The 25,476-nt window shown below is 40.7% G+C and overlaps 1 protein-coding gene across 6 annotated transcripts in view; it reads right to left on the reverse strand.

Moving 5' to 3' along the window:
- Positions 1-25,476, reverse strand: part of CYRIB (CYFIP related Rac1 interactor B) — a 97,294-nt gene that overhangs the window by 13,132 nt on the left and 58,686 nt on the right. For 2 of the 6 annotated variants that reach the window (XM_059480466.1, XM_059480481.1), the window contains exons 3-4: positions 18,090-18,126; positions 4,267-4,349 (exon numbers count right to left, since the gene is read on the reverse strand). In XM_059480466.1, the coding sequence (XP_059336449.1) occupies positions 4,267-4,339 (73 nt within the window). In that variant the 5' untranslated portion in view covers positions 4,340-4,349; positions 18,090-18,126. Of the gene's footprint in view, positions 1-4,266; positions 4,350-5,351; positions 5,435-18,089; positions 18,127-25,476 lie in introns of all 6 variants that reach the window. The other 4 variants (XM_059480473.1, XM_059480503.1, XM_059480485.1 and 1 more) reach the window with 3 other exon arrangements.

The raw sequence follows: 25,476 nt of genomic DNA on the forward strand, positions 1-25,476 counted from the left end.
TGCTGAAGACTGCTGTAAGAAATGAAGACAAAAAATGAGGGAAAAGAGCAGACAGGGAAGCACACCAGCTGACTGGCAGCAGTTCATGCACGAACATGAAATGTTACAGTGAAATACAGACTGAGACGTGAAGCTCTGTAGCGTTCCAGATTGTGCTGTTAAATAATGCAATCAAGACTTGTCACTTGGATTGTCTCACACTGAGAACATCTCCTGCCTGTTTAATTTTTCATGCCATTTTTTTTCTTTACCCTGTGTAGTAAGGAGAGTTCATTTTTCAATATTGGGAGGGGCAGGGCAGAATGGCCCAAAAGAATTCCTGCTCCTCATTTCAAAATCCACCACCAAGCAGAACAGCTGCAGTACTATGACCCTCCATGTTTAGAAATTAAAATCATCTCCCAGATACAAATTTAGTGGTCTTCACTGGACAGCTGGCTAGGCAAATCAACACCATCATCACCTCTCTTAGTGTAGGATGTAAACAATCAACCACTGTGTTTCATTTCCTTAAAATGTTCCAGGAAACTTAAACCAATGGCTGATTTTTCATTTGTTGGGGTGGTGGGGTTTTTTATTTGTTTGTTTCGATTATTACAAACTTCTAGACATCAATCTATTTGAAAATCAAGTAGGTACAGAGTTATTTCTTCTGGTGTGTATTTCATTTTTGGTCAACCTATTCCTCTCCAATAAAAAAACATCTGTAAACCTGATTTGTCCCAACTCATTTCCTCGGCCATCTCTAAAAGAGAGGTCAAACTTAAAAAGCAAATTTAAATGATTCTATAATCCCTTCACAAAACATTTAAGATGTTATTAGAATATGGTTAAAATGCATAATATAAAAGATCTTCAGGGCCTAATGCTGGCTGACCCAGAGCGAAATTGGTTTATTTGCTTCCCAGTGCTGGTTAGGGTACTGTATTCTGAAAGCCTATCAGAGGGAAGAAACAGAGAGAGGTCCCTCTTCCTAAACACTGTCACCATCTTGAAAAGATGGAGGCAGCATTCCCATCCTATGGGAATAGCACCCCTCAGTGTGTACCTGAGGGCTCGGGCTACAGGACCTTCGCCTGGGAATCACTAATTGTGGAACTCCTCTTCCCAAGGTGGAGTGCACAGAGCAGGAGAGGGAGTTGCACTTCTGGAGTTACTCTTGGCTGCTAAGAAAAAGCAGCCAGCAGTGCAGGCATCCAAACAGAAGGATGAAGGAGATACACAATTTCATGGATTTCCCTTCTCCCCTGACCATTTAAGTTCCTGCTACAAGGTTACAACAAGGCTGTGCCTTTCTCAGCAATGCCTTCCACACAAAGAACAAACCCAGCAAGCACATCACAGCTCGCCCAGACGTTCTGAGGTTTGAAACTTTGGCCACAGCAGCTGAGCTCTGGTTATTCAGGGCAACTTTACTATTTTTAATGCAACAGTAAGAAAAGACTGAGGTTCTGCAAGTAAATGGGAGTTCATCTTTAAATAAATTTGTGTTTAATCAGAATGTTACTGCACTAGATGCAATATGTACTTAAGAGTTCAGAATGCTGACACAGTAAGAGACAGAAGAGGAGACTTGAAACAATATACAAACGTTGTTATGTGAACTAAATACTACAGAAGTGAGACAACATATTGCATGCGGGGAACACACACATTTAGTGACTATTAAAATAATATTTGGCTAGCCTACAGAACTAGTAGGGAGAGAAATTTGGGGTTAAAAGTTTACACTGCACAGCAAACTATTTAAGCTGAGATTTTTCCCAGGGAAGAACACATCAAGTCATCTGAAACTGTCTGGGACAAAACTCACAAACAAGGGGAAAAAACTGCCAGACTGCTGGAGATGAAATAATTTATTCATCTCTGTTGGCATTACTATGGAGAATGCTGTCTCTGTGGCTCCTCTAAAACCTGGCCAAGTCCTCTGGAGATAATGCAGGATACTGTCAGCACTCGCTTGATATCACCATCTCAAAGTACACTGTACTTTAGCTACTATTCCCATCAGTAAATTTGGAAAAGATTTGCAACTGTGTCAGTAAAGACACCAATGTAAAAGTTGAGCTGTAAGTTTCCCACATTTGAGGTGGCTGTTTTATGCAAACAATATTGACCTGTGCACTTTGCTTGTGTTCTGATGGTAATGAATAGACTTTAAAAGAATACTCAGGAGAACTATTTCTATCAAAAAAGTAAGGTGAATGGCCAAAGAAAACACAAGCTTAACCAGTGCAGAGGCAAGGAAAAGCCTACAGCTCACCGTATTTTTAACATGGATTCTGATAGTCAGTCACACCAATCACTGGCATCTAGCACCAAGATAAACATCTGGGGGAATAACAATGGTTAGAAGTCTAAAATTTGAAGTTTCTAGCACTAAAAAGCTTCATGAACACTAGATTTTAGTTCTTTAAGGTACTATATAAGAAAAATTGGAGCCTGCTCACATACATGGATTTAAGAACAAAAGACTTCAAACTGCCTATTATTGAGTCAGGCGTAACACAGAATTGGCAAATTTGTTTTTAATACAGAGCTTACTTGTCCTTCCACACAAAACCACAACATTAAGTATCACAAGATTAAGTGCCAAGTCTTGAAGAAAGATCTTGGCTGTGTCAAAGCCAAGATCCTGTCAAGGCAAGCTATCTGAAACAGAGGAGAAAGAAGCATGGATACACAGTATAGCAGCAGAAACAAATGCAGAACAGGGTCCAAAATGAACAAAGAACAGTCTAACAATTCAGCCATAATATAAGTCACCTAATTTGACTGCATATGAAAGCATTTCATGTCAGCTTACTCTCATGCCAAATCCTGTTCATGCTCAAAACATGCATTTTAAAACAAAACTGATGGCTAAAAAAATCTGTATTTAAAAAGAAAAAAAGGAGCATTTTTATTGCAATTTAGGAACCATGTCTTTTCTATCCAGCTAATGTGCATTTACTTTACTCCAATTAAATTTTCAATATTTGCAGATTAAGCTGGAGCTTTACAGCTCCAATGGCCTCATACACGAGTTCTCCCACCTCACTAGATTTCACCTAATGTGATGATACACAAGAATTGGTCTTAGATTAATTTTGCTTTCTGATTTTTGAACACAGGCCTTGATAATCTTCCCTTTATGAATAATTTGTATGGCTAGCATCTTCCAATAACAATATATTCAGAAGAGACAAGTAATAAAAATCAACACAACAGGGTAAGAGCTTAGAGAAGTTGAAACTTTAAATGTCACTGAAGTAAAACCATATTTCTTCAAGCATTTACTTTCATGTTATAAGTAATATTAAAAACTGCTACTGATTCATCAAACAACTGAAAAACAATTCAGGGGAAAAAAGATTTAATGCACCTCAGATTATCCATATCATAATATTTTATCAGTTTTTTATTGCATTATTCCACTGTATTCTATTACATGGTCAAAATGTACTCGAACATTAATCTTCTTATTTTATGCTTGCTGATGTACAGCTGGCTAAAGAAACAGCACATCCCAAAAGAAAGTAATTAAACATGCATAGCAGAAGCCAGCAACACTTACCTGCCATTCTTAGGCTATACTGTATCATGCAACAAAAACCAGAAGCAGAAATACTGACATATGTGAACCTTCTAGAACACCTGGCATTGATCACACAAGCTACGTGTCTCTTCTTTTCAAAATCAATTTAATCTCTGTATATGTTGAGACTCCCTTTTAAGAAGGCATGAGGTTAAATTTCAGTGCCAGATCCAGTAAGGTTCACATATAACCTTTAACATGATGATGCTGGAGCTATGAATAGCTGTTGTGAGCCAGTCTGTCTATGCAGAATTATTAATTCACATTGGAAGTGATGAGAATCAGGTTTCTGTTTTCAGAAATTTTCAGTTCTTCCTTTAAGGAGCAAGAGACAAAACTCACAAATCTGAGTAAGTCAGTTGCAACTTCAGTAAGTCTTCAAATAATTACAACTATTCTTAACATTTTGATAAAAAGTAGGAAGAATTTTGGTTTAAAAAAGAAGAACCAAATTTCAACAGTCAAATATAATTTGAAAGCCCTTTCAGAAATAAAGATTTTACATTTTAGGACCTGAGGATATTTCAGAATAGGTTACTGCTTTCTACCAAAGTTCGCTGAACAATTATCCATAGCTCAGGCATGCAAAGCAGTCAGAGGGATGGCAAAATGAAAACATACGTTTAGTACAAGACAAATGCAGTCTACTGCAGGCAAAGAGTAATAGATATATAAAATCATCTTCTCACTTTCAAAATCAAGGAAAAAATTTGGCCCCTGCTCAAGGTCTGTGCATGTCAAAACTTTTAGAAGGTTCCCCATGTTAAGGTACCTGCCAAGACAAGAACGAGAGAAAAGAAAATTTTCTTTTTATAAGGAAGAACAGCCCAAATGTAGTTGATTGAAGCAGTGGGAAAGAAAACCAGAGAGCTCCATCAGGTACGAACCCGTCCTTCAGGCTGGGTGCAGGGACATCCCCACCTCGAGGAGGCACAGCTGGGGACCCCAGCAGTGCAGCTTTCCTGGAAGGAGTGACCGTGTCACCAACATCCTCACAGCTGCCCCTTTGGGAAAGGGGCAGAATCCAACCAAAACCTTTGCCAGGGACTGTTCTGTCCCAGTACACCCTAGCACCAGTGTCCTGAGCAGGAGTACTGCCTTGAGGGCCAAGTACCAGATTGGAAAGCATTAGCCATGCTAGATTTTAACCTGATGGGACAGCAGAAGGAAAGAGCTTTAATTTTGTCAGCCCTTATAATTGTGTCAGAAGGCCATCACAGAAAACACATCATGATACATCATTTCAGTGTGCAGAAAATGCTAACAGAGAAATGCCACAGACCTTTTACACACAAGGTGCTTAAAACATTTGTGAAACTCAGACAGTTTCACTTTAGACTTTTGGATGTAAAAAAAACCACATTAACTGCACGAGGAATGACCAAAAGGATCAGGAATGATTCATCACTCACTCTTGTGTATGAGAGGATTACAGTGAACAACTGCTCAGCACAGATTACTATGGCATACTGACAGAATTTCTCATTTCATGATTACTTGATTTGCAGGCAGATGGATGGACATCACTGACCACAGAGACCCAAAATGACTAAGCACATGGAAAGAAAATTGACACAGCAGCATGATGGTGGCTTGGCTACTACTGGAGAGGGGGAAAAAGGGAAAAAAAAAAAAAAACAACCACAAAAACTACATGCAAGTCTTTCCAATTCCAACTTGGCAGTTGAGTCCCCTGGCCTTCACTGCAGCAGGTATAAGCAACCCTACTGTTACCATTTGAAATGCACCAGCTCTGAAGGGCTGAGAGACTTACTTTCAAAATCCAAGAAAAAATGTGCTGCATTGTGGTCTATGTCCCTGGTTAGCACCTTAATGAGATTACCCATGCCAGCAAACCTAAAAATAAAAATGGCAAAATAATTTAGTTCCAATAACCATTTCCTATTTTAAGTACACGCCTGGGTCTCACTGGATCAGGGCTCCCATTGTGTTTTGCACTCTGGATTCACTTCGGGTGGGGAGCAGAACCTGTGCACTGTACAGTGCATTTCCACACCCCTTCTTCCTAGAGAGCAGTGATTGTTGAAAAACTGGAAAAGTTACAATCTTTGAGGAAAATAAAGATGTGAATTACTGGCTCTTTTTCATCATTGTTTAATACATATAAAGAACATGTGACCTACAATGACTGAGAAATTGTTTTGTGTAATGCAGCACTCAGTGCCAGACAAAACCATTATTGCTGAGGACAACAGGAACCTCAAATGGAACTGCTGTCATCATAACACTTTTTTACTACCTCACTGTAATCCAAAACAGATTCGGAAACCCTCTCAGTAGTAGTTATCTGTGGCCAATGAACAATTTTCCCATTAAATCACAGAGTTACAAGCAAAACAAAAACTAGACTTTCCAAGACCAGGGGAAAAATCAAGTTGCAACAGTTCTTCTTATGTTTGCTGTCATATCCCAGCTAAAAGAAATGAAAAGTGGAAGAAAAATGAAATATTTGTTAGGTTACTTGAAATCAGATAAATTATCAAAACAGTTTCAAATGTTACCACAAGTTTCAGAAATCAATACCTGCAGTAGGAGTATGAAAACTGCATTTCATAACAAAGCTGCCTTTTCATTAACCTTCCCATGTTTTACAGAGGCTGAAAATATACCTACTAACCATTGCTCTGAAATGCCACGAACTCACTAGAGTGCTGCTGCAAGACAAGCAAGACACACCCAAAAATCTCATCTCAAATTATTTAAGAATAAACCATGAACAATCTGACATTTGAATTCAAGCACAAAAAATATTTTTAAAAAATCAATTTTCAAATTAGTCTAACTATAACAACAAACAAGTATATTCTCTATTTTTTCCTGATTTTTACTTTTACTAAAGAATCATGTTCACCTGGAGGTAAGATATCATGACACCAAGAATCATTACTTTATTAGGAGTCCAAGGAAATCAAAACAACGTGAACTCAAAACAAATTGTGTCGGTTTCTCGGCTGTTTAGGTGACCTGGAAAGGCCCGGGGTGGCCTTGGACAGCCCGCGCTTCAAAGGACGAGAAGAGGCTTCAGGGTTTTTCTCGGTCTCGGTGTTTATTAATTGTTTATCTAAAAGATTTTCTCTCAGCCCAACAGAGGTCTGCACAGCAGCCAGCCATGAGCACACTGCGAGCCCCCGGGGCGGTCACCTATCTTTATACTCAAAGTTACGTGTACAATATTTATCAATTTTCCCCAATACCTTTTACCCTTATTAACCAGTGCACTTTTAGTAATAACCAATCCCAAAGTGCCACCATCACCACAGAAGATGGAGGCCAAGAAGAAGAAGAAGAAGAAGAAGAAGAAGAGGACACGCCCCAATTCCTCCATCTTACTTCTTTAGACCCCCCTGTACAGAAATCCTAAACCCTGTGTCTCACAGTCTAATTAACTTATCCCTTCACCATTCACCCAGTGAAATCCTCCCATCCTCATACAGGTGTCGTCTCCTGTGTAGGATCAAAGTCCAGCCACCAGACACTTCTGGCAACATTCCAGGACTCCCAAGCCCCCCAAGGGTGGTCTCAGTCACTCTGCACATCAGTCCTGAGGTGCTGAGATCCCACAAAATTGTTTGGCAAAACACATTTTCAGAACCTGTGTTGACAGATTTCTTGGTCAAACTTAGAAAAGCATACGATTTTTTTTGTGGGATCTGCAAGATTCAGCAAACAAACAAAACTTGAGAAGGAAGGGGCAATTAATCCAAAACTGCTGAAAATAACCCATGTCTTTGCTCTAACAGCTTCTACACAATGACCAAATGACTGTTTAGAATCCAGACTTTTAGCACTGTGACCCAGGTGACCACAGGGGACTCTGCACACAGCAGTCACCAGGTGTGTGCTGGCTTTTTCACTTGCTCAACCTTCTCCCTGAAACTCAAGGAAACGCAAGACCTGCTTCCTAATAACTTGAACTTATTTCCTAGAAATTCAGATCAGACTTCTCAGCCTGTGAGAAGCACCTACTAAGTCAAGGAATTTTTAAATTAGGGTGTCCAGCTGAGAGACTCTTCTTAAAAATTAATCCATTAAAACATGGATCTTCAAAGAGGCAGCTTCTCCAGGACTTCCTATCCCATAGCATGGCAAACTCTTTCAAAACTACAAGTGCAGCAGTGCTGTGTAAACACACAGCAGTAGAAAGCAGAGAAATTACTTTTCCATATCTCTCAGTGTGTTCTGTAACACAGGACTGAATAAGCCACTTTGTCTTTCAGAGTTTTCCAGATTATGAATGTTCTTCTTGTTGAGGAGCAGACAGAGCCATCCTTAAACAAATATTCTCAACAGGGCCAATAAAAAATCAGAAGTAGAAGCTGCATAATGGTGACCCAGTTTACAGATTCAGGTCTAAAAACCAAACCCCAATCTCAGAACAGTGTATTACGTATTTCAATTCCAACATTAACATCAAGCAGCAAACACATTGCAGTGAATAGGATAATGGCCTAAAGAGAACTCCTATACCTGCAATTACTGCTGTGCTTCAGCTGCACCATCCCCTCCCCCAACAAAATATTCTCCATATCTCAAAAAAAATACCTCTGTGTAGGTTTTGCTTTTTTTTTAATATATTAACCAGACTCCAAAGAGTTTACAGGCTCATGCACGTGGCTTAAATATTGGCTAACATTACTTGTGAAGGTCAGAGCAGGGTCATGCTCATAGGGTTGAAATATTTTGAAGGTAAGTTCACAGAAGAGCAGGAGGCACTGCAGAACAGATTGTGTCACGGAGCACCTACCACCTCCTAACACGAGTAGGGAGTTGGGGACTCGGTTTTGCAATACAAATACCTTCATCCCTCAGGAAAGATTGCTAGGAAGAATACGTGGTTTCTTTTCCAGGAGTTAAGTTTAACAAATAGAGAAGCATAATAAAAGTTTTGGCACTACAATGGAAGAGTCAATGTGATATTCAAGCAGAAGATGCAACTGATCTAAAGGTAACAGCTCAGTGAAGAGCCTCAGTGAAGAGTAAAGGAGAGAAACTGATGATAATCAACTATGATAGCAGCAAGATGATAAGATGTGCTATAGGAATGTATTTCAATTTACATGAACACAAAGCTGCTTGAACAGCTTTTCAGAATGAAGTTCCCAACAAACTTCTCCCTTTGTGTGTTCCCCGTACTGAAAAAATCTTGATAAATTTTAGTCACATCAGAGTTCTGCACACAAGATGTGCAATCACATTTGCCTTCTTAGCAGCAAAACAGTGACTGTATATTCAGGTTTTATGGAGTGCATGGAAATCTAGCTGAAACTGGACTGCACTCAGTATTTCTGAAACTTGAATCAAGAGGCACTGTAACATTTACTTGAGGATCTCAACCATCCTTAAAACTGAAAAACCTCCTGTGTTTTAAGAACTGTAAAAACAACCATTTCCCCCAGCTGCAATCCAGAAAGACTTTAAGCTATGAAGAGCTTGAAAACACAATTTAGATAGATATTGAGAAGATGTAATTTCTCAAGCACTTTTTTGGAGGATGCTTTCTCTCAGCTCAGCATTCCAGGTAATGAATCCAAAAGCCAAAAGGTCAGAATCTACTCTTCTGGCAAAGCTAAGCATGCTCTTCCTGAGCTCTGAAATGACCTTTTAGAAACAAGGCCATGGTGCCATCTGTGGAACTTCCCAGATTTGTGGAAGCAGCTGCAGGTCAATATGCCACAGCTAAGGTTAGATAGCCCTTCACTTTTGTACATTATTTTCCTTCAGAAGACAAGGTGGGCAGCAGGCAGAGCTGACCTGTTGTACTCTGAGGGAACACTGCAGAGAGGAAAATTCAAATTTGACCTTTCTGAGAAGTTGCTGTGCAAGCAGAATACCTGGACCAATCTAGAGTAAAGCAACCTAGCCCAGAGATACATCAGGCTCCTAATAGATACAAAAAAGATTTACTAGAGACTCTTGTTTTGTTCAAGATGGTCTATCATTTGCAATTTTTCTGGGCCCAAAACACCTGAAAAAACTGAACACATGAAAGATTAGAGTGCTACTGGAGCTAATAGTAAAGATGATGACAATTTACACATAGCATGAGAAGTAGTCTACAAATCCAGCTATGAACATTTAGCTTCAGTGACCTCTTCTGCTATGTGATACCCTGTAAAAGCATCACCAGCAGGAAGATTTTGGTCGTTCTGTGAATTACCTTGGTAATTAACCACATAGTGGCATGCCTAGCCAGTATTAATCTACCAACCTCTCTTACAGTTTCCTTGCAAGTTCACAACTTTTTCTGAGTAAATCACTAGTTTAGAAAGTCAGATGTGGTTCCCGTTAGGTAGCCCTGACACTGAGCTTCCATTGACTAGTGAAGAACATCTCCTAGCACTTACTGCACCTTTCTTGAGCACATCACCACATCAATCAGCTCCAGTTCAGGAAAGACTTAAGCCTGTATGAATACTAAAGCCATCAGCAAGCCCTACTGCTGATTTTGATACCCTGTAGCTGGGGTTTGTTTTGGAGCTGAATAGCTGATTTAGAGCACTGACTGCAGGTGACCTCTGTGGGTGCTAAATCACCTTTTCACCCACAGCTCTTCTAGCACAAATGGAAAAAGATGCACACTGAAGCTGTAATCCTTACCAAGAAGAATTCTGCATATTGCAATCACTAACATTGAAATATTCACATGTCCAGCCTAAAGTACACTTTAGGTCACTACCTATTTGTTTTTCCACAGCTTCAGAGCATCAACCTCTATCCAATTTTATTTGGTATTCTCATTCAGAATACAGCACACTTCAAAACCTTCAAACCAATTTCTCTCCCAGAGGTATTACTGATTTTAAAAATTTATGGTGCGGTGTCCGGAGGCAACTCATTAGGTAAACTAACAGCCTAAGACTCAGTAAAAGCACACATTTAAGCACTGAAGTTTTCTCCTGCCACAAAAGCAACATCACGAGATCAGAGCAGAACAAAACCCACTAGTTTCTGTCCAAAAACTGACTGTCCCTGTGAGGCTGCTCAGAATCCCTGCTGGCATGCTCTGCACTCCAGCACAACACTGGAGCCACGTGGAGCAGGTTATGGGAAATGGGAGCACAAGCCAGGAACATGGCTCAAACTTGACCTACTTGCAGAGGAAGACATACGGAATGCCACGTTGGATTAGGGTGATCTGGCCCACTGCAGCCTTATGGGGTTGGATGATGCTGCGTGCAGAGCCCTGATCAGACAAGCGGAAAGCAAAGGCATATTTTCAAAACAAGCCTTGCACGCATGCCCTTCCTGTGGAAAACATCCCCAACACATCTCAGTGCCCCCCAGCCCTCAGGCTAAGCCCAGGGGAAATGTAATAGAAATACTCAATGCAAGTAAATTCATCTGAGCACCAAAGAATTTCCCCTCTCACACCTGGAAGAAAAATTGTATTAACAAAGATATTGCTTGCAACTGGTGAGTAACTGGAGAACTTACTCTCATTACAGGTAAAACAATACAAAATTGTTCATAAGTGATTTTTCTTCTATTTCAAGCCTAATATGCTTTCAAACTAGTTTAAAAACAGTTAAATAAATAGATTAAAACATTTGTTTGTGATCCCTGAAGAAAATCTGCTTTAGCTTACCTTTTGGACATGCATGTATAGGCTATTCCCAATACTAAAATCTGCAGTATGAAAACTGCAGTATGAAAAACTCCCTGAAAATCTCATATGCAATTAAGCATAACACTATATGGAAAGCACATCTAATGAAGCAATAAAGGTTTTATTCCAGGGATTTGAGTTTGGAATTTTTATTTGGCCAAGTAAGTGCGGCATAAACATCCAATTCAGAGATATTTTTGGCAAAATAGTAAGTAAAAAATCATGCACAGCATTAGAAGTCTAGCATTATAGTGAAATAGCACCATGTTATACCACTTGCAGGGTTACTACATGCACAAAACACTTATTGTCTCGCTATACTGTTTTTCTAGAAGGATAATCCTATCAGCCTGTTTCAAGGCTTATTGAACAGTATCTAACCATGAACAGGGAGAAGGGAAAAAAAAAGAGAAAAGCAAAAAGAAATGAGGCAGTGGATAGGTGCCTGCCCAGATCAGCTGAATGCAAGGCAGCCCTTAGCAACACATGGCATCACAGCCTGGCAGCCTATGGGAGCCCGCGTGCCCTTCCCTGCCAATGAGGCAGCAAAGCCTCACAGCCAGGGAGAACATCTCTGCCCTCACCCTGAAACGCTACAGACTGCTGCAGAGATGGAAACAGGCTGGTAAAATGCACTGCAGGAACCCCTCTTTTCTGATTGTTTCAAAATTCTCCCTGGATACAAACATGTTTTTCCTAGACTAATGCATATTTATTTCTCTTCTGAATAGTGCTAGAGCAGCAGAGATGCCTTCTGACACATTCTAATCTCATCTATTGATTTTAGTGCTTTTTTAAATTAATAAAGATCTGTCACGATAAAATCCCAAAGTAATATCATACATATGAGAGAATAAATAATTAGAGTCAATATTAAAAAACATAGTAGCTATCACTCATTATCACCATTAGATTTAGGAAGGAGAAGCTTGGTGCCATTAGCTTGAAGCAAGTTATATTTTGGATAAACTGGCTTCATTTTCAGGATTCATCACAGCTCTAGTATCATCACTAATATTAAAGGTACAGCTCAAATTGTGTCCCCTGTGTAAATCTGCTGAATCAACCACATGAGTCAAGTGCCAGAGCCAGCCCCAGTTCTGCACAAAACACACACTTTTCCTTCATTGATGGACAAGCTTTTCAAGCAAGCATTAAGATTGCAGCAGCTTTACAGACACTTTTGGGACAGACTCCCAGTCCAAACCCACAGGCTCTGCACTGCTGACACCCAGTGGCCACAAACCAAGGACTGCAAATCAACCACAAGAAAAGTAAAATATATGCAGGCCAAAAATCCCCCTCCAAACCCCCTAAAACAGCCTATAGCACTGAATTACTGGGGCTTCAATCATTAGCATCCTATCTGAAAAGTGAAAATACAAATGATACAGCCAGATAGGAAATGTTTTTGTACAGAAAAGTAAGTGTTCAGACTACTGAAAAGCTATTTGAAGCTGCCTCTGATGTCCATTCATTTCACTAAACTGACTGATACAATAACCTGTTTTAGCTGAAGCTGTTTTGGTTTTTGGGTTAGTTTTTTTTTGAGATCACACATCATCAATAAAGTCTCCTTTAGAACAAAACTGAATTCAAAACTTGTCATATCAGGAGGATGGAGGCCTGCCAGGGAAAACAGACTAGTGAATAGACTCACATTCCTCAAAACCAGAATTGTAAAGTACGGTCAGAGGAGTGTTTATTCAGTCCATTTTTCCTCTTAGAGGAAATCAAGGGAAAGGCACTGAAGAATCCACAGTTTCTTTAGAAGTAGTCTTAGAGCCTTGTTAAATTTGGGAACATTTTAGTGGCACAGCTGACACTGAATAACGTATTTCACAGGGGCTACAATAAAATAACTAAGCATGCTCACACAAGTCTGGAACAAACCCAATTTGTCTGGAAGAATTATGCTTGTTTTTAAAACAGAACGGGCATTGAATAGGGCAGAGACTATGCTCCAGAAATCTGCTCTGATTTACTCTTCAACAAGTAACTGCAAATTTTTTCCAAGCATGAATCTGGGGTTAAAAAATAACTACATGTGCTTTCCTTTTTCAAAAGGACACAAGCCCAACACGCTTTAACTTAATTCTACAAAATGCTCTTTTTAATTCCATTCCATGGCAGCCATCGATGAAAAACGCACCTTTTTCATTCAGTTCAGGGACATTTCCACTGGAGGGCAATTCCCACTCTGCTTTCCCCGCGAGCCCGGAGATGCAGCGCAGCCTGCAGCGCGGCGATTCCCCAGCAGAGGGCGCTGCGGGACCGCTGCATCTCCCATTGCCAGGGCAGCGGGACCGGGGGATCCCAGTGCCAGGGAAACCGGGACCGGGGGATCCCAGTGCCAGGGAAACCGGGACCGGGGGATCCCAGTGCCAGGGAAACCGGGACCGGGGGATCCCAGTGCCAGGGAAACCGGGACCGGGGGATCCCAGTGCCAGGGCAGCGGGACCGCGGGATCCCATTGCCAGGGCAGCGGGACCGGGGGATCCCAGTGCCAGGGAAACCGGGACCGGGAGATCCCATTGCCAGGGAAACCGGGACCGGGAGATCCCATTGCCAGGGAAACCGGGACCAGGGGATCCCAGTGCCAGGGAAACCGGGACCAGGGGATCCCAGTGCCGGGGCATCCCGGACCGGCGGCTCCACGGGATCCCAGCGCCAGGGCAGCCGCGTCCCGCTGCCCAAACACCGCGCTCATACTGCCATTACTGCAAACACTGGCTGATCTCAACTCTCCCTTTCCTCAATGGGAATGCTTTTATCAGGTACATAAAGATACAAAAAAAACACCATTTAGTAAGAGCTGTGGCAGATTTACACTTCTGTTATTCTTTTAGAGAAAAGCTATTCACTCTATGAAAGGCAGCATGCCTTTAGAACTGTGCTATGCTACCACATTACTAAGAAAGTTTCATATTTCCAGGATGTCAGCCTATAATTTAAGAACCCTCAAGCTCTCATCTCCAAAAAAAAAACCAAACCCAACAATAATTTGTATGGTAAGTCCTTCTCCTGCCAATCGCCTCTGTAAGAATAAAAAAAGCAAAGCACCAACCAAAAATAAAAAAAAAAGCTTCAAAACCCCAAAACCAAACCTGCAAGTTTTATCTAAATGCTAAAAAAAGAAGTATGTTTTCAGTTCCTAACTGAAAGGAGTATGTTTCAGTTCCTAACTAGTCCAGTTGATGTGTCATTTTCCAGTTGGTATTTCACACGTGAAACAGCACTTTCTCTTCCAGCCTCCTTGATTTGGAAATGGTTTTCTTTCAGAGGAGCTGAATTCCCACCTCTCAGACAGCCACACGTGTCAGTATCAGAGCTGGGTGAAGCTGCACTGAGGATCCCACAGCCTTGGCAGTGCTGCCATCCAATGCACCAGGACAAGGAGTACAAGCATCCACATCACTGCAACACTCAGGTAAAATGTTTTCTCCAAGTTCAGCTCCAAATGTTGCATCCCTTCAGTGCCTTGGCTTGCAATCCTGCACTAATGATGTCATGGCAAATTACCCCATCATCCAACTGATGGATATAAATAGCCATTAACATATTCCATCTCAAGGGACTTCTACTGGAATGTCACAGTGCTAAACCACAAACCTTGTGTGTATGAACCTGACACTGAGTGTCCACCTGAGAATTCAGTGACACAGCAGCTCTGAAATACCAAGGAGGAAAGGAAGGCCTATGGCCTTCCAAATTGTGGAGCTGGAAGGGCAGGTTTCCATATTTCACGACAGATTTCTGATTATTCTGTGGATTTTCCTTTTCTGAGACACCAGTCAGACACAGTATGTTTGCAGGATACAGAAGGCTAATGAAGCACATCAAGATGATGATGGTACAACAGAGGATGAGTAGCAGGATGATGCTCCTTCCCATCCCATCTGTTTTCAGAAACAGTAACAAACAGGCATTAGGCAGGGCAGAGGGATAAAACTGGTCTCTATATGGTTTATTTATTATTCAAAAGTGACTCCTTGCAAGATTGAAGATCTACCAGCTATCTTTGTTACATCAAGTTACTTCAGATCCTCTCAAAAGACCACCAACTACTTCTACTGAACCTGCATAGCTTTTCTTGTTGGAAAGCAAGTGTTAACAAAATCCCAACTAAGCAAAAAAAACCCCACCTGACCAGACTGGGTCAGATTTCTGTTGCTGTTAGTCCACTACAGATTTCTGGTCCAGATTTATATATCTGTGCAAATATGATCATCTTTTATCCCATTTTCCATTTCTCCCATCATCTCAAGTTTTATTATATCTTAAAATCAAACTAGAAGTACCCTGTAAGGCTAAGATAATATAAGACCATTCTCATCCACCTGTTGGAAATATGGAGAAACATTTCTATTCTTCAGTGATGTCATACAACCTGAAATCCATTAAGATCAGTAACAAAACCACAGAATATCATGCAGAGTTATGATTTTCTGCAGTGGTCCATCTGTGAACTCTACAGGTCCATCTCATCTCATCTCACAAGAAGTCTGCAGCAGTTCCTGGGGAAAACCAGGTACACAGGCAGAATGGAAAGACATTAAGAATACTGAACACCTTTAATAACATGTGGCTCTGAAAAATACCCCAGCTGAAAATACATACTAGAAGAACCACAAATACATGGTATCCCTGTTCCTACTATTCCTTAAGCACCTGCTCACACAAAGATTTAGGTTTCACTCAATATTAATCTTTTTCTCAGGTTTTAACCTTATTCAACAGCAACATCTAGTTCAGTTTTTCCCATTCTTTAAAACTTTACCAAATGCCTCCATAGCCTTCAGTTCTTTACATGTTGCTTGGGTAGGGTTGGTCAGTCCCTCCCAACTCTGAACACTGGTGATTCCCTGATGGTTCATGATGCTGTCAAGCATCTGGCAGCTAACTCTGTCTTGGCATAGCTGGAGATGTTGAAGGCATCAGGAGTGACACCCCAGCTTCTTCTGAGCTGGACACTACATCACCTTGACTTGCAAACATTCTCCCTTCAATACCTGAAACACTGCTGGTCCACAGTTTCTTCAAAGAAAACAGAAGTTATTTGCCATGTGCTGTAGCCACTTGCTGGACAGCATTCTTCTTCCTGCAGGCAGAATCATTCCCAGCAATGCAACCTGAGTTTTTCTAGCTTTTCTGGATGACTCTCACCTTCCTAAGCAGAAGAAGCACTGCTCTAGTAGATGAGTAAGAGGAGATTGTGAAAGGATGTGCAAAACCAAGTGCACACATGCAGAGGGAAGAAAGATGGTGATCCTGGAGCCTGGACTTGCCTAGATGGACCCATGGTCCGACTCACTTCAGTAACTTTTATCATGCTTCATTTGTAAATGCACACAATACTGTAAATTAGAAGTTTTCACTAGTTCCAACTGCAGCTTTAACAATACTCTCAAGGATTTTATAAGTACAAGCTATGAAAGGAAAAAGGTACTAGTGCTACTCCCACATGGGAGCAGAGATCCACCTGCAGCCTGTGGAGGACCCTGCACCAGAGCAGGTGGATGCCCAAGGAGGCTGTGACCCTGAGGGAAGCCCATGGTGGGCCCATGGTTCTCCTGGCAGGACCTGTGGGGGACCCACATGGAGCATCCTGTTCCTGCAGGACTCCACCCCACGGAAGGGACCATCACTGGAGCAGTTTGTGAACCACTGTAGCCCTTGAGAAGGACTCATGTTGGAAAAGTTCCTGGAGGACTGTGTCCTGTGGGAGGGACATCCCACACTGGAACAGGGAAGGGCTCCTCTCTCTGAGGAGGAAGCAGCAGCAGCAGAAACAACCTGAGATGAAGTGACTGTAGCCCCCATTCCCCATCTCCCCTGACTGAGCAGGAAGGGCTGAGGCAAAGGACTGGGGATGAAGTTAAGTTTAGTAAGGAAGAAGGGGTGGGGGAAAGGAGCTCTAATTCTAAAGGTAATAAATTCAACTAATTTTCCTAAGCTGAGTCTGTTTTATCCGTGACAGTAACTGGTGAATGATGTCTCCCCACCCTTATCTCAGTCCATGAGACTTTGTTGTATTTTGTCTCCCTTCTCCAACTCAGAAGGGAGTGAGAGTGGCTCTGGTGGGCACCTGTATCTAGCCTGGATTAACCCTCAACACAAATCCATCTAACCAGCTCCCCAGAATTCAATGGCTCTTTGATGATTAATCAAAAACAGAAGAAAAATAAATCCTACCTCACTTTTGGTACCATCACCTTCCCAATGTGACAGAAGATGAATGGCTGTGCTGGCAAAGCACAATAAACATGAAGTATCACACAGACACTATGCAGTAGCTTAGATGACAAGCAGGTTATAAAACTAAGCTAAAACCTTCACATGAGCATGTGCTACCTCTTCAGTCTCACAAGCTGGTTCACAGTACTGGTTTCTGGCATAAGGGATCTGGTTCAGCTACACAGTAGCTTTACTAAAAGCACAGAGAGAAAAACCACCAAAACATTATCTCTTTCTTTAAATAGTTCAAGAAACTGCACAGTCTTCTAGGGTAAGTTCACACAAGTGTCTAAACCACTTTGTGTACAATGGAAATGCCTTCTTTGGAGTAATGAGACTTCACATCACTCTGGTGAAGAGTTTTCAAAATCAGCCTCACCAGGCTCTGTGCTGAGGCCCTGTGGAAGCAAAAAACAAATCCTTGCAGCCTGGTTTAGCACCTTTAAACACAGAGGCATAAATTCTGTCAGGGATCAGGACTCCCAGAGAACACCACACATTTCAAGAGTTCTTGAAGGAAAAGAGGGAAAGCAAGTTCTTGCAGGGAAAATGACTAATATTGAAAGAGTCCCATTTTCTGTCCTTTAACATACTACAATTTTGCTTATTTGGCAGCAGTTTTCAAGCAGGTTAAGTTTCAATTCTTACCTACAGCCAGTGCTGCACTCTGTTCTTGGCCTCCAGTCTGTTTTAAAAAGAAAAAAGAGATTATGGAAATTAATTCTTTTACACCAAAAGTCTTAAATGCAATGCAATGTGACCTTGGAAAAGCAAACACACATCTGTTCCAGACATACTGTTCTTATGTATCTACTTCATAAACACAGTCCTGGATCCATACACCACCAGGACTTTGAAAAATTTGCTAAGAAAATGTAATTCAGAACTGTGTTTTATCTCTAGGCATACAAATAAATAGGGAATGCCATTATTTGGCAATGAATGTGCTTCCAGGGAAAAATGCTGCCATATTAGACAATGCATAAACACATATATTCCAGAATAAATTTAATAACTTAAGAGTCAAAGCTGCAATAAAATACCAGTGACAAACTGTTCTGCTTGCACTTCACATTGCTTTAACAAGAAAATCACACAAGATTCTAATCCAACCACACAAATGTGCACTTGAAAAAATTCAAGGCTTGCATGCTGACCTCCAGAGAAGGCATTTTCAAGTCACTGAAAACCATTTGCTTAACAAAGAAAACTAGTGTTCTTGGACAGCCTCAGTGTGCTGCACACATCATTACCACCGTTATAACATGGTGAAATAATTATGTTAACAGTACAGTTTAAAGGAGAAGGTTTGGAGTATTACAGTAACTGCAAGCTTCACAGGAAATAATAATGTAACATTAGCAAGGGAAGGCTCTGAAGGCACACAGCAGCACAGGCAAGGAGCAGAGTGGGGACTTTAGTGAGAATGACTCTTCACAGCCCAGAGAACTGAACATAAGCAAAACCATGACCATCAGTCAGTTACAACTGTAGAAATTTAACTCTCCATTCTTTTCAGTGCACACTTCTCTCTCAAAGAAGTTTTCCCCTTGACCAGCCTTAAGTTTGGGTAGCAGCTGCTTTTGCCTTTTTCCTACTGACTTCAGCTTCCCCTTACTTTCTCAGAAATGAGCAACAGCCAGCACTTCAGGACAACAACATGGTTAACAGCACTGTCCTTGTAGGAGCTACTGCAATTCCCTAAAATGCACCCACTCTCACTGGGCATATTTTAAATATGGGGGTTTTTCTCCCTTCTCATGACTTCATACTGCTCAATTTGGGCTTTGAGACAGCACAACAAAAATAAAAATCTGGAAATTGCTAGTCCCCTGCAGGTCAGGGCTGAACACAACTGGCATTGCAAAGAGAAACTGAAACCAAAGCAGTGACCCAACACTACTCTAAGAAGCTAATTTCCTGAAAAAGAGTGAAAGAAAAGTCAGATAGGACTGAGCTTTAAACAAAAACAAGAAGCCTAAATTCATTAGAATAAGCAGACTATAGAAATAAATTTGAAAATGAAAGGAAAAAAAGCCCACTGGAGCAGCTAGCTTAAGGACTTTCAAAAAAACCCTGTCCTTTAATGGTACTGATTCATTTCTACAGAAATACACCTATTTCCAACTGATAGAATTATTAGGGAAAAAATGAGGTCAGGTCTTCCCATCTTTCTGGACACAGTGCTGCACACATAGAGACAATAAGCACTTACACCTGCAAGAACAACGTGCTGATGCTCAGGTGGCTTGTCCTGAAGGCTTCAATGAATGAGTGGAAGTTAATAATTAACAAAGCCTTCTAGGACTCCTGTGGTAATGAAGGCAGGAGGAGAACAGCAAAGCCATTAGGCAAAAGGGAAGCAGCCAGGAAAGCTGAGAATTACAGGTCAGTTGGACTATCATCAATAACAGGCAGAGATGTTAGCACAGGAATCCATTAACTGGTTTCCTATCCTTTAGTAGCTATGAACAAGCCTTTGAGCAAAACAGCTCACACTGAGCACTGCTGATGCTTGGTTTATCCTGGCAAGCTGACAGGTATTTGATTTTTTTACATAGTGTGACTTCACATCACAGTATTTTAAATTTAGAGGTTGGCACTGAGCAATATAATAAAGCAGTGCCTAAATGGATAAGAAATTGACTTGCTGATCTCTAGTCAGGGAGGAACACCAGCAAAGATGCATTAAAAATAGACAGATGTGAAATGATTGGTGAAATGGATTCTTTTCAGAATTCATTTTTGCACTTTGGATACACCTTGATTTAGACTAAAGAATTTCTAAATGAAGAACTCTTTCAGGTTCAACATGCACTATTTGGGTTTTCATGCTGGGATAGAGGATTTGCAAAACCTCTGAGCTTCCTTCTGACTTATCCTCAAGGTTTAGATCTGCAGATTATTATAGAAATACCACAAACAGGCACAAGATGAGACATGCAAACTACACAACTTAATAGGCAGTGAAAATTGAATAATTCAGACCCAGCATTTTTCAATTCCTTGTGATTCTGAGGTAGTCAAATATTTAATGCTACATTACAGAGAAAAAAAGTTCTGGGCAGGAAAATTAACTTTACTTAATGGGTTACTCATGGAGTCCAACAGCAGAGAGATTAATGCATCCCATCCCAGGGATCTCATTTAGCCACACAACCCCTTCCGTTGAACTGCAGCCTAATTTCACCACAGCAGAAAGAGGCCAAAGCATGTGCCAATATCTCAGGCCAACTACAACAGAAATTCAAACAATTGTCACAGCAGCTGAAGAACCAAAATGGAAAACTGTCTAGAGCCATCAGAGAGGGACAGTGAATCATCTACATGTAGCATAACAGAAACAAAACCAAGCATCATTCGGTTTGTCAGAGCACAAGCCTGCAGCTGACAAGTCAAATGGTACCCAGATAAAAAATATGCAGTAAGTAAACTTGGCATCATTGTGAATGATGAAACTGGAGGAAAAAACCTCAGTGAAAATTGGCTAACCACTGAGTAAGCCCTGTGCTTTGGGCATCCGCCTCATATTGAACTGATGCTGCTTAACTCAGCAATACATGGGAACAGATTTCACATGAGAACAGCTAACCATGAACTTCCAGTGTGAAACCACTGTCCTCTGCCCAGCTCTGGCTGAACTCATTAAGGAGCCTCTACACTCAGGCACAGACTTGTCAGTGACTGTCAGTCATGATTTGCTACAGAATGATGATTTTTTTCAGGCTTTCCAACACTCACGTTCTGAAAACACTGAGTGGTAAGAAAGAATCATCAACAACTTTGCACCAAGAATCTAAATTACTTTCTGTCTACTCAACTGGTATCTCATCAGGGAACTTCAGAAAGTATGAACTTCACAAAGCTTACAGCACTTACTAGCAAAAGCTTGCATGGGATTCATGTACTCTCTGTGAAATACTGGGCACCCAGACTAAAGCTGTTCTCAGAACAAGCAGACTGCTACTCTGACAGAGCAAATGTTTCAGTTCCTGGTTTGCAGTTCAAGCCTGCACTGGGACTCCTCTGGGTAAGCATCAGCACCTTGAAATCCATGTGAACCAGCTGTGGACCATGGCACAGATGTTCTCAGTTCATTCATGCTAACAGCTCCTGGATACAGAAAAGGACAGGATCTAGCTCAAACCTGGCTGCCCTGGCAATTTTTAGATGTTCCTGCTCTCTTGGTTCAGTTTCAGACTTGAAATAAAGTTTGTGGAAACAGCTCTAAAAAACTTGTTACCCTTAGAAGCACACACTAAAACATAAAAACCAAGCCCAGTCCAAAACAGAGCCACAAGTCAAATACATCCCACATCTTGTGAGTAATAAAAAAAGAAAACTCAGAAATGTTTAGTAATAAAATTTGATTTTTACTTCAGTAACAATAACAGATGTCTAAGCTATAAAAAATAATTCATTGCTAGGATCATATTTCAAAGGGAGTTTCAGGGCATCTGCAGATAAACACATGGCTCAAAGCTAAATGGATGAACTCTGGTGTTTAACATCAGTGATTGTAGCAAAGATCCTTCTATATCTGTATGGCAACTGTATATGAGACTAAGATTAGCCAAGCAGGCTACCACTACTGCAAAGTGACCTCAGTTCTTCACAAAGAGCAAATGTACTGGTTGCTTGCTATAAAACCACTTTTTTGACTTCTGATTGTAAAGCTCCAGCTCAAATCTTTCTTCTCCATTCATTTATCTTGGTGAGGCAAAATGGCATCTTAAAAGTCCACACATTATATTAAATCTTTCCCTATCCTGTGTAATTTCTCAATACAGCCACTGTACCTAACATTACCTGCTACACTCAAATCCATGTTTTAAATTTGTAATTTAATGACAGACCCTCTGATGTGAATGCATCAGAGGGTCTACTATTCCAGTATAATTTTTCAAGCTTATTTCATTTTCCCTAATTATTCTATTTTCACAGGATACATTATCTCCAAGCTGTTACTGTTGCATAGCAGCTTCACTTCATATGATCTTAATTTCAAGGTTGGGGTTTTTTAAACACCTTTTGTAGTTAATGCATCACATTATATTGTTGTGGACTTGGCAGTGGAGGGTGATGGTTGGACCTGACCTTGCATGCCTGTTCCACCATAAAAAATTCCTTGAAAGCTCTCAGAAAGGTTTACATGCTGCACTGTAGACCAATAGGTGGGACACAAGGTTTTATACATGTACCCCTTCCAACAACTTCAGAAAAGAAATAAGAAAAAAGGGAAAACGAAAAGATATTTCAGAAGCTTGTATGGCAGAAGAGAATATTCACACAAAACTAGTATTCAGCATGAAAATTTATATTTTCATTCACTTACACATAATGGTTTGTTTCTGGGACAAACCATTGCTTTGGTTTAGTGGAAACAGTAAAATGAACTATCATAATCTTCATTTTTGCATCTCAAAGCTCTACAAACCTGTAAGTTGAACATCAAGTACAAGGGATTTTTTTAACCAGGTCAAAAAGTTAAATATTGCCAAATAAACTTTTTCACTTCTAGAAATAAGCTGAGAAAAAAAAGGTTGGGTAACCAGAAGACAAGTAAGGAATTTCAGTAACGCAGAGATGGGATTTCTTTAGCTGTTTAATTTAGAGTTGTGTTTGGTTGCTTTTTTTGGTATTGAAGTAGGGGGCAGAGCTGTGGTACTTGAATGCAAGCAACACAGCTTCTGGTTTTACAAAAAAAAAAAAAAATTAAAAAGACTGCAAGAATTATTAAAGCAAGTCCTGTGTCTAATAGTCAATTACTCAGACAACTGATCTCTCTACTTTTGGTAATATATTATCTCCTGTATTTCTTTTGAACTTTCATAAATCCAAACCCTGAAGTGATTTAGTACTGGATATAAAACACAAGCAGAATTTTTAAGAACTCTCCTCAAAAACACTACTGAAATATTCCAGAGGTAGGAAGAGACACAGGATATCATTCCTACACCTTTAAATGACACTGGCATTTGGCACTGGCATTTGCCACTGCATGTTTAACTTCCCATGACTACCTGGCATCATCGTTTTGCCACAGGAGGTGCTTCCTTTGTTTTTATGCTGTTAACACCCAGTTGTGAAGTGTTCCTGAATACCACTCAAGTGATTCAACAGCTTATTTATCTAAGATATACAGATGATATAATTTATGAGGAATATGACAGAGTTTAACAGGGAGTTCTGGCTCAATATTATCAAAACAGAAATGAAACCATGTCCTGTCCCAGGAAGTTTGCACAAACACAAACAGTAAGACAAGGAAGGGCCAGCAGGGCTTTCCCATTCACATTATTAGTGTGTAGGAGCAGCTCTGAGCAACACCAAGACCCACAGCCCTATTTCCTAATGCTTGAACAGAGGAGTCCTTATTCCTTATAATCTAGATTTCTACTGTCAGGGTAAATAAAAAAACAAACAAACAAACAAAAAAACCCAACAAACACTTTCCTCAGGACTGTAATAGGTCACATGAACACCAAGGAACTTCTACCACAAAAAAAAAAACCCTCCAGAAAAACCCAAAAAAAAAAAACCAAACCCAAAAAAACCCAAAAAAGCAACAAAAAAAAACACAAAAAAAACCACCACAAAACAAAAAAAAACAAAAAAAAAAAAAAAAACCAAAAAAAAACCCCAAAAAAAAACCCAAAAAAAAAACCCAAAAAAAACCCAGCCACAGAAGAGTTACAGTCACTCACCACCTAAAAGATCTTTTTATTGGTTTTAGTGACTTCTAATCATCACCTGTTCATCAACAGTATCAAAAATTGAGAGCTTTAGCCCTAGCTACTCCTCTGATAGGTAAAACTCTAAGATGAACTTACACCTAAGCTGATTGTGCTACAGCTATGGAAGTATCCCACACAGCATCTCTGCTGCTCAGAGAGAGACAATGGATGTGTTTATTTCAGATTGCTAAGAACACAGTTTAGATTTTTAAAAGCCTGAAAAGCCCTTCCTATGAACACCAGCAGCAGTTTTGTCACAGGCTCAGGGCTGAGCAGTTTCCAGGTGACAGCCAAGCAGCTCACCTGAACTCCTGCCCCCAGGGCTGCCTCACCATGCAAATGCCAGCAGAGGCAGCTCCTTCCAGCTGTACTCATCCACAAAAGGAGGCAGGACTTTCCAAAGGGTGACTCCATGAGAGCCTTGGCACAAGCAGCAATTTCTGTCAAGGAGGACAGAAGAGCTCTGCTCCTGCCAGAGGAACTGTCACAGAGCACTGAGACTCTTGAAAGTGCCTCCAGCTTGTCCAGCAGCTCTGGGAGCTCCACCTACACAAAGATTTGCAATAATTGCTGCAGCAACATTTAAAAAACAGAATAGGGCAGGGTATGAAGGAGCTTTTCCAATCAGCTATACATTGCAGTAGTACAGTTTTGAAATTATTCTAGTAAAAACATGGATGATTAGAATACTAAAAGCAATTGTATCAATCATTAGCTGTCCAGAAAGGAAGAATCTAACCATGATATTTTAACCTGGGATCTCAAATGTTTGTTGGGCAGCATTTGAGATGGAAAAACAAGAATTACAGAATACAGGGTAACAAACATGAGAGAGATAATATGGGAATGTCCAGGTTCAGTTCCTAAGGACCATTGTGTGTTTCCAACAGCTTTATCCAACAGGCAGGAAAATAAACCAAAAAAACAGAAGCTATACAACAAGGTCTTAATTCCTGCATTGTAATTTAATGGCACTGAGTCTCAGGAGCTGCTCACTATTTCTTTTCAATAATTTCTCAAATTAATTCTATGATCACCTTAAGGGAGGCAAGCTGCATCAGAGGCAGTCCAGATGGGGCATTCAGGAAAGCTTCACTGAGGGGGTGTGTGGTCATTGGAACAGGCTCCCCAGGCAAGTGGACATGGCACCAAGCCTGACAGAGCTCAAGAAGTGTCTGGACAATGCTCTTGAGTCATATGATTTAGTGGTGGGGAGTCCTGCAAGGAGCAGAGAGCTCAACTTTAAGATCTGTCCTTTCCAACTTCAGACATTCTATGATTTTAAATAATACAACTGC

This window comes from Ammospiza nelsoni, chromosome 1, assembly GCF_027579445.1.
Source record: "Ammospiza nelsoni isolate bAmmNel1 chromosome 1, bAmmNel1.pri, whole genome shotgun sequence".
In the NCBI taxonomy this organism is placed as follows: Eukaryota; Metazoa; Chordata; class Aves; order Passeriformes; family Passerellidae; genus Ammospiza; species Ammospiza nelsoni.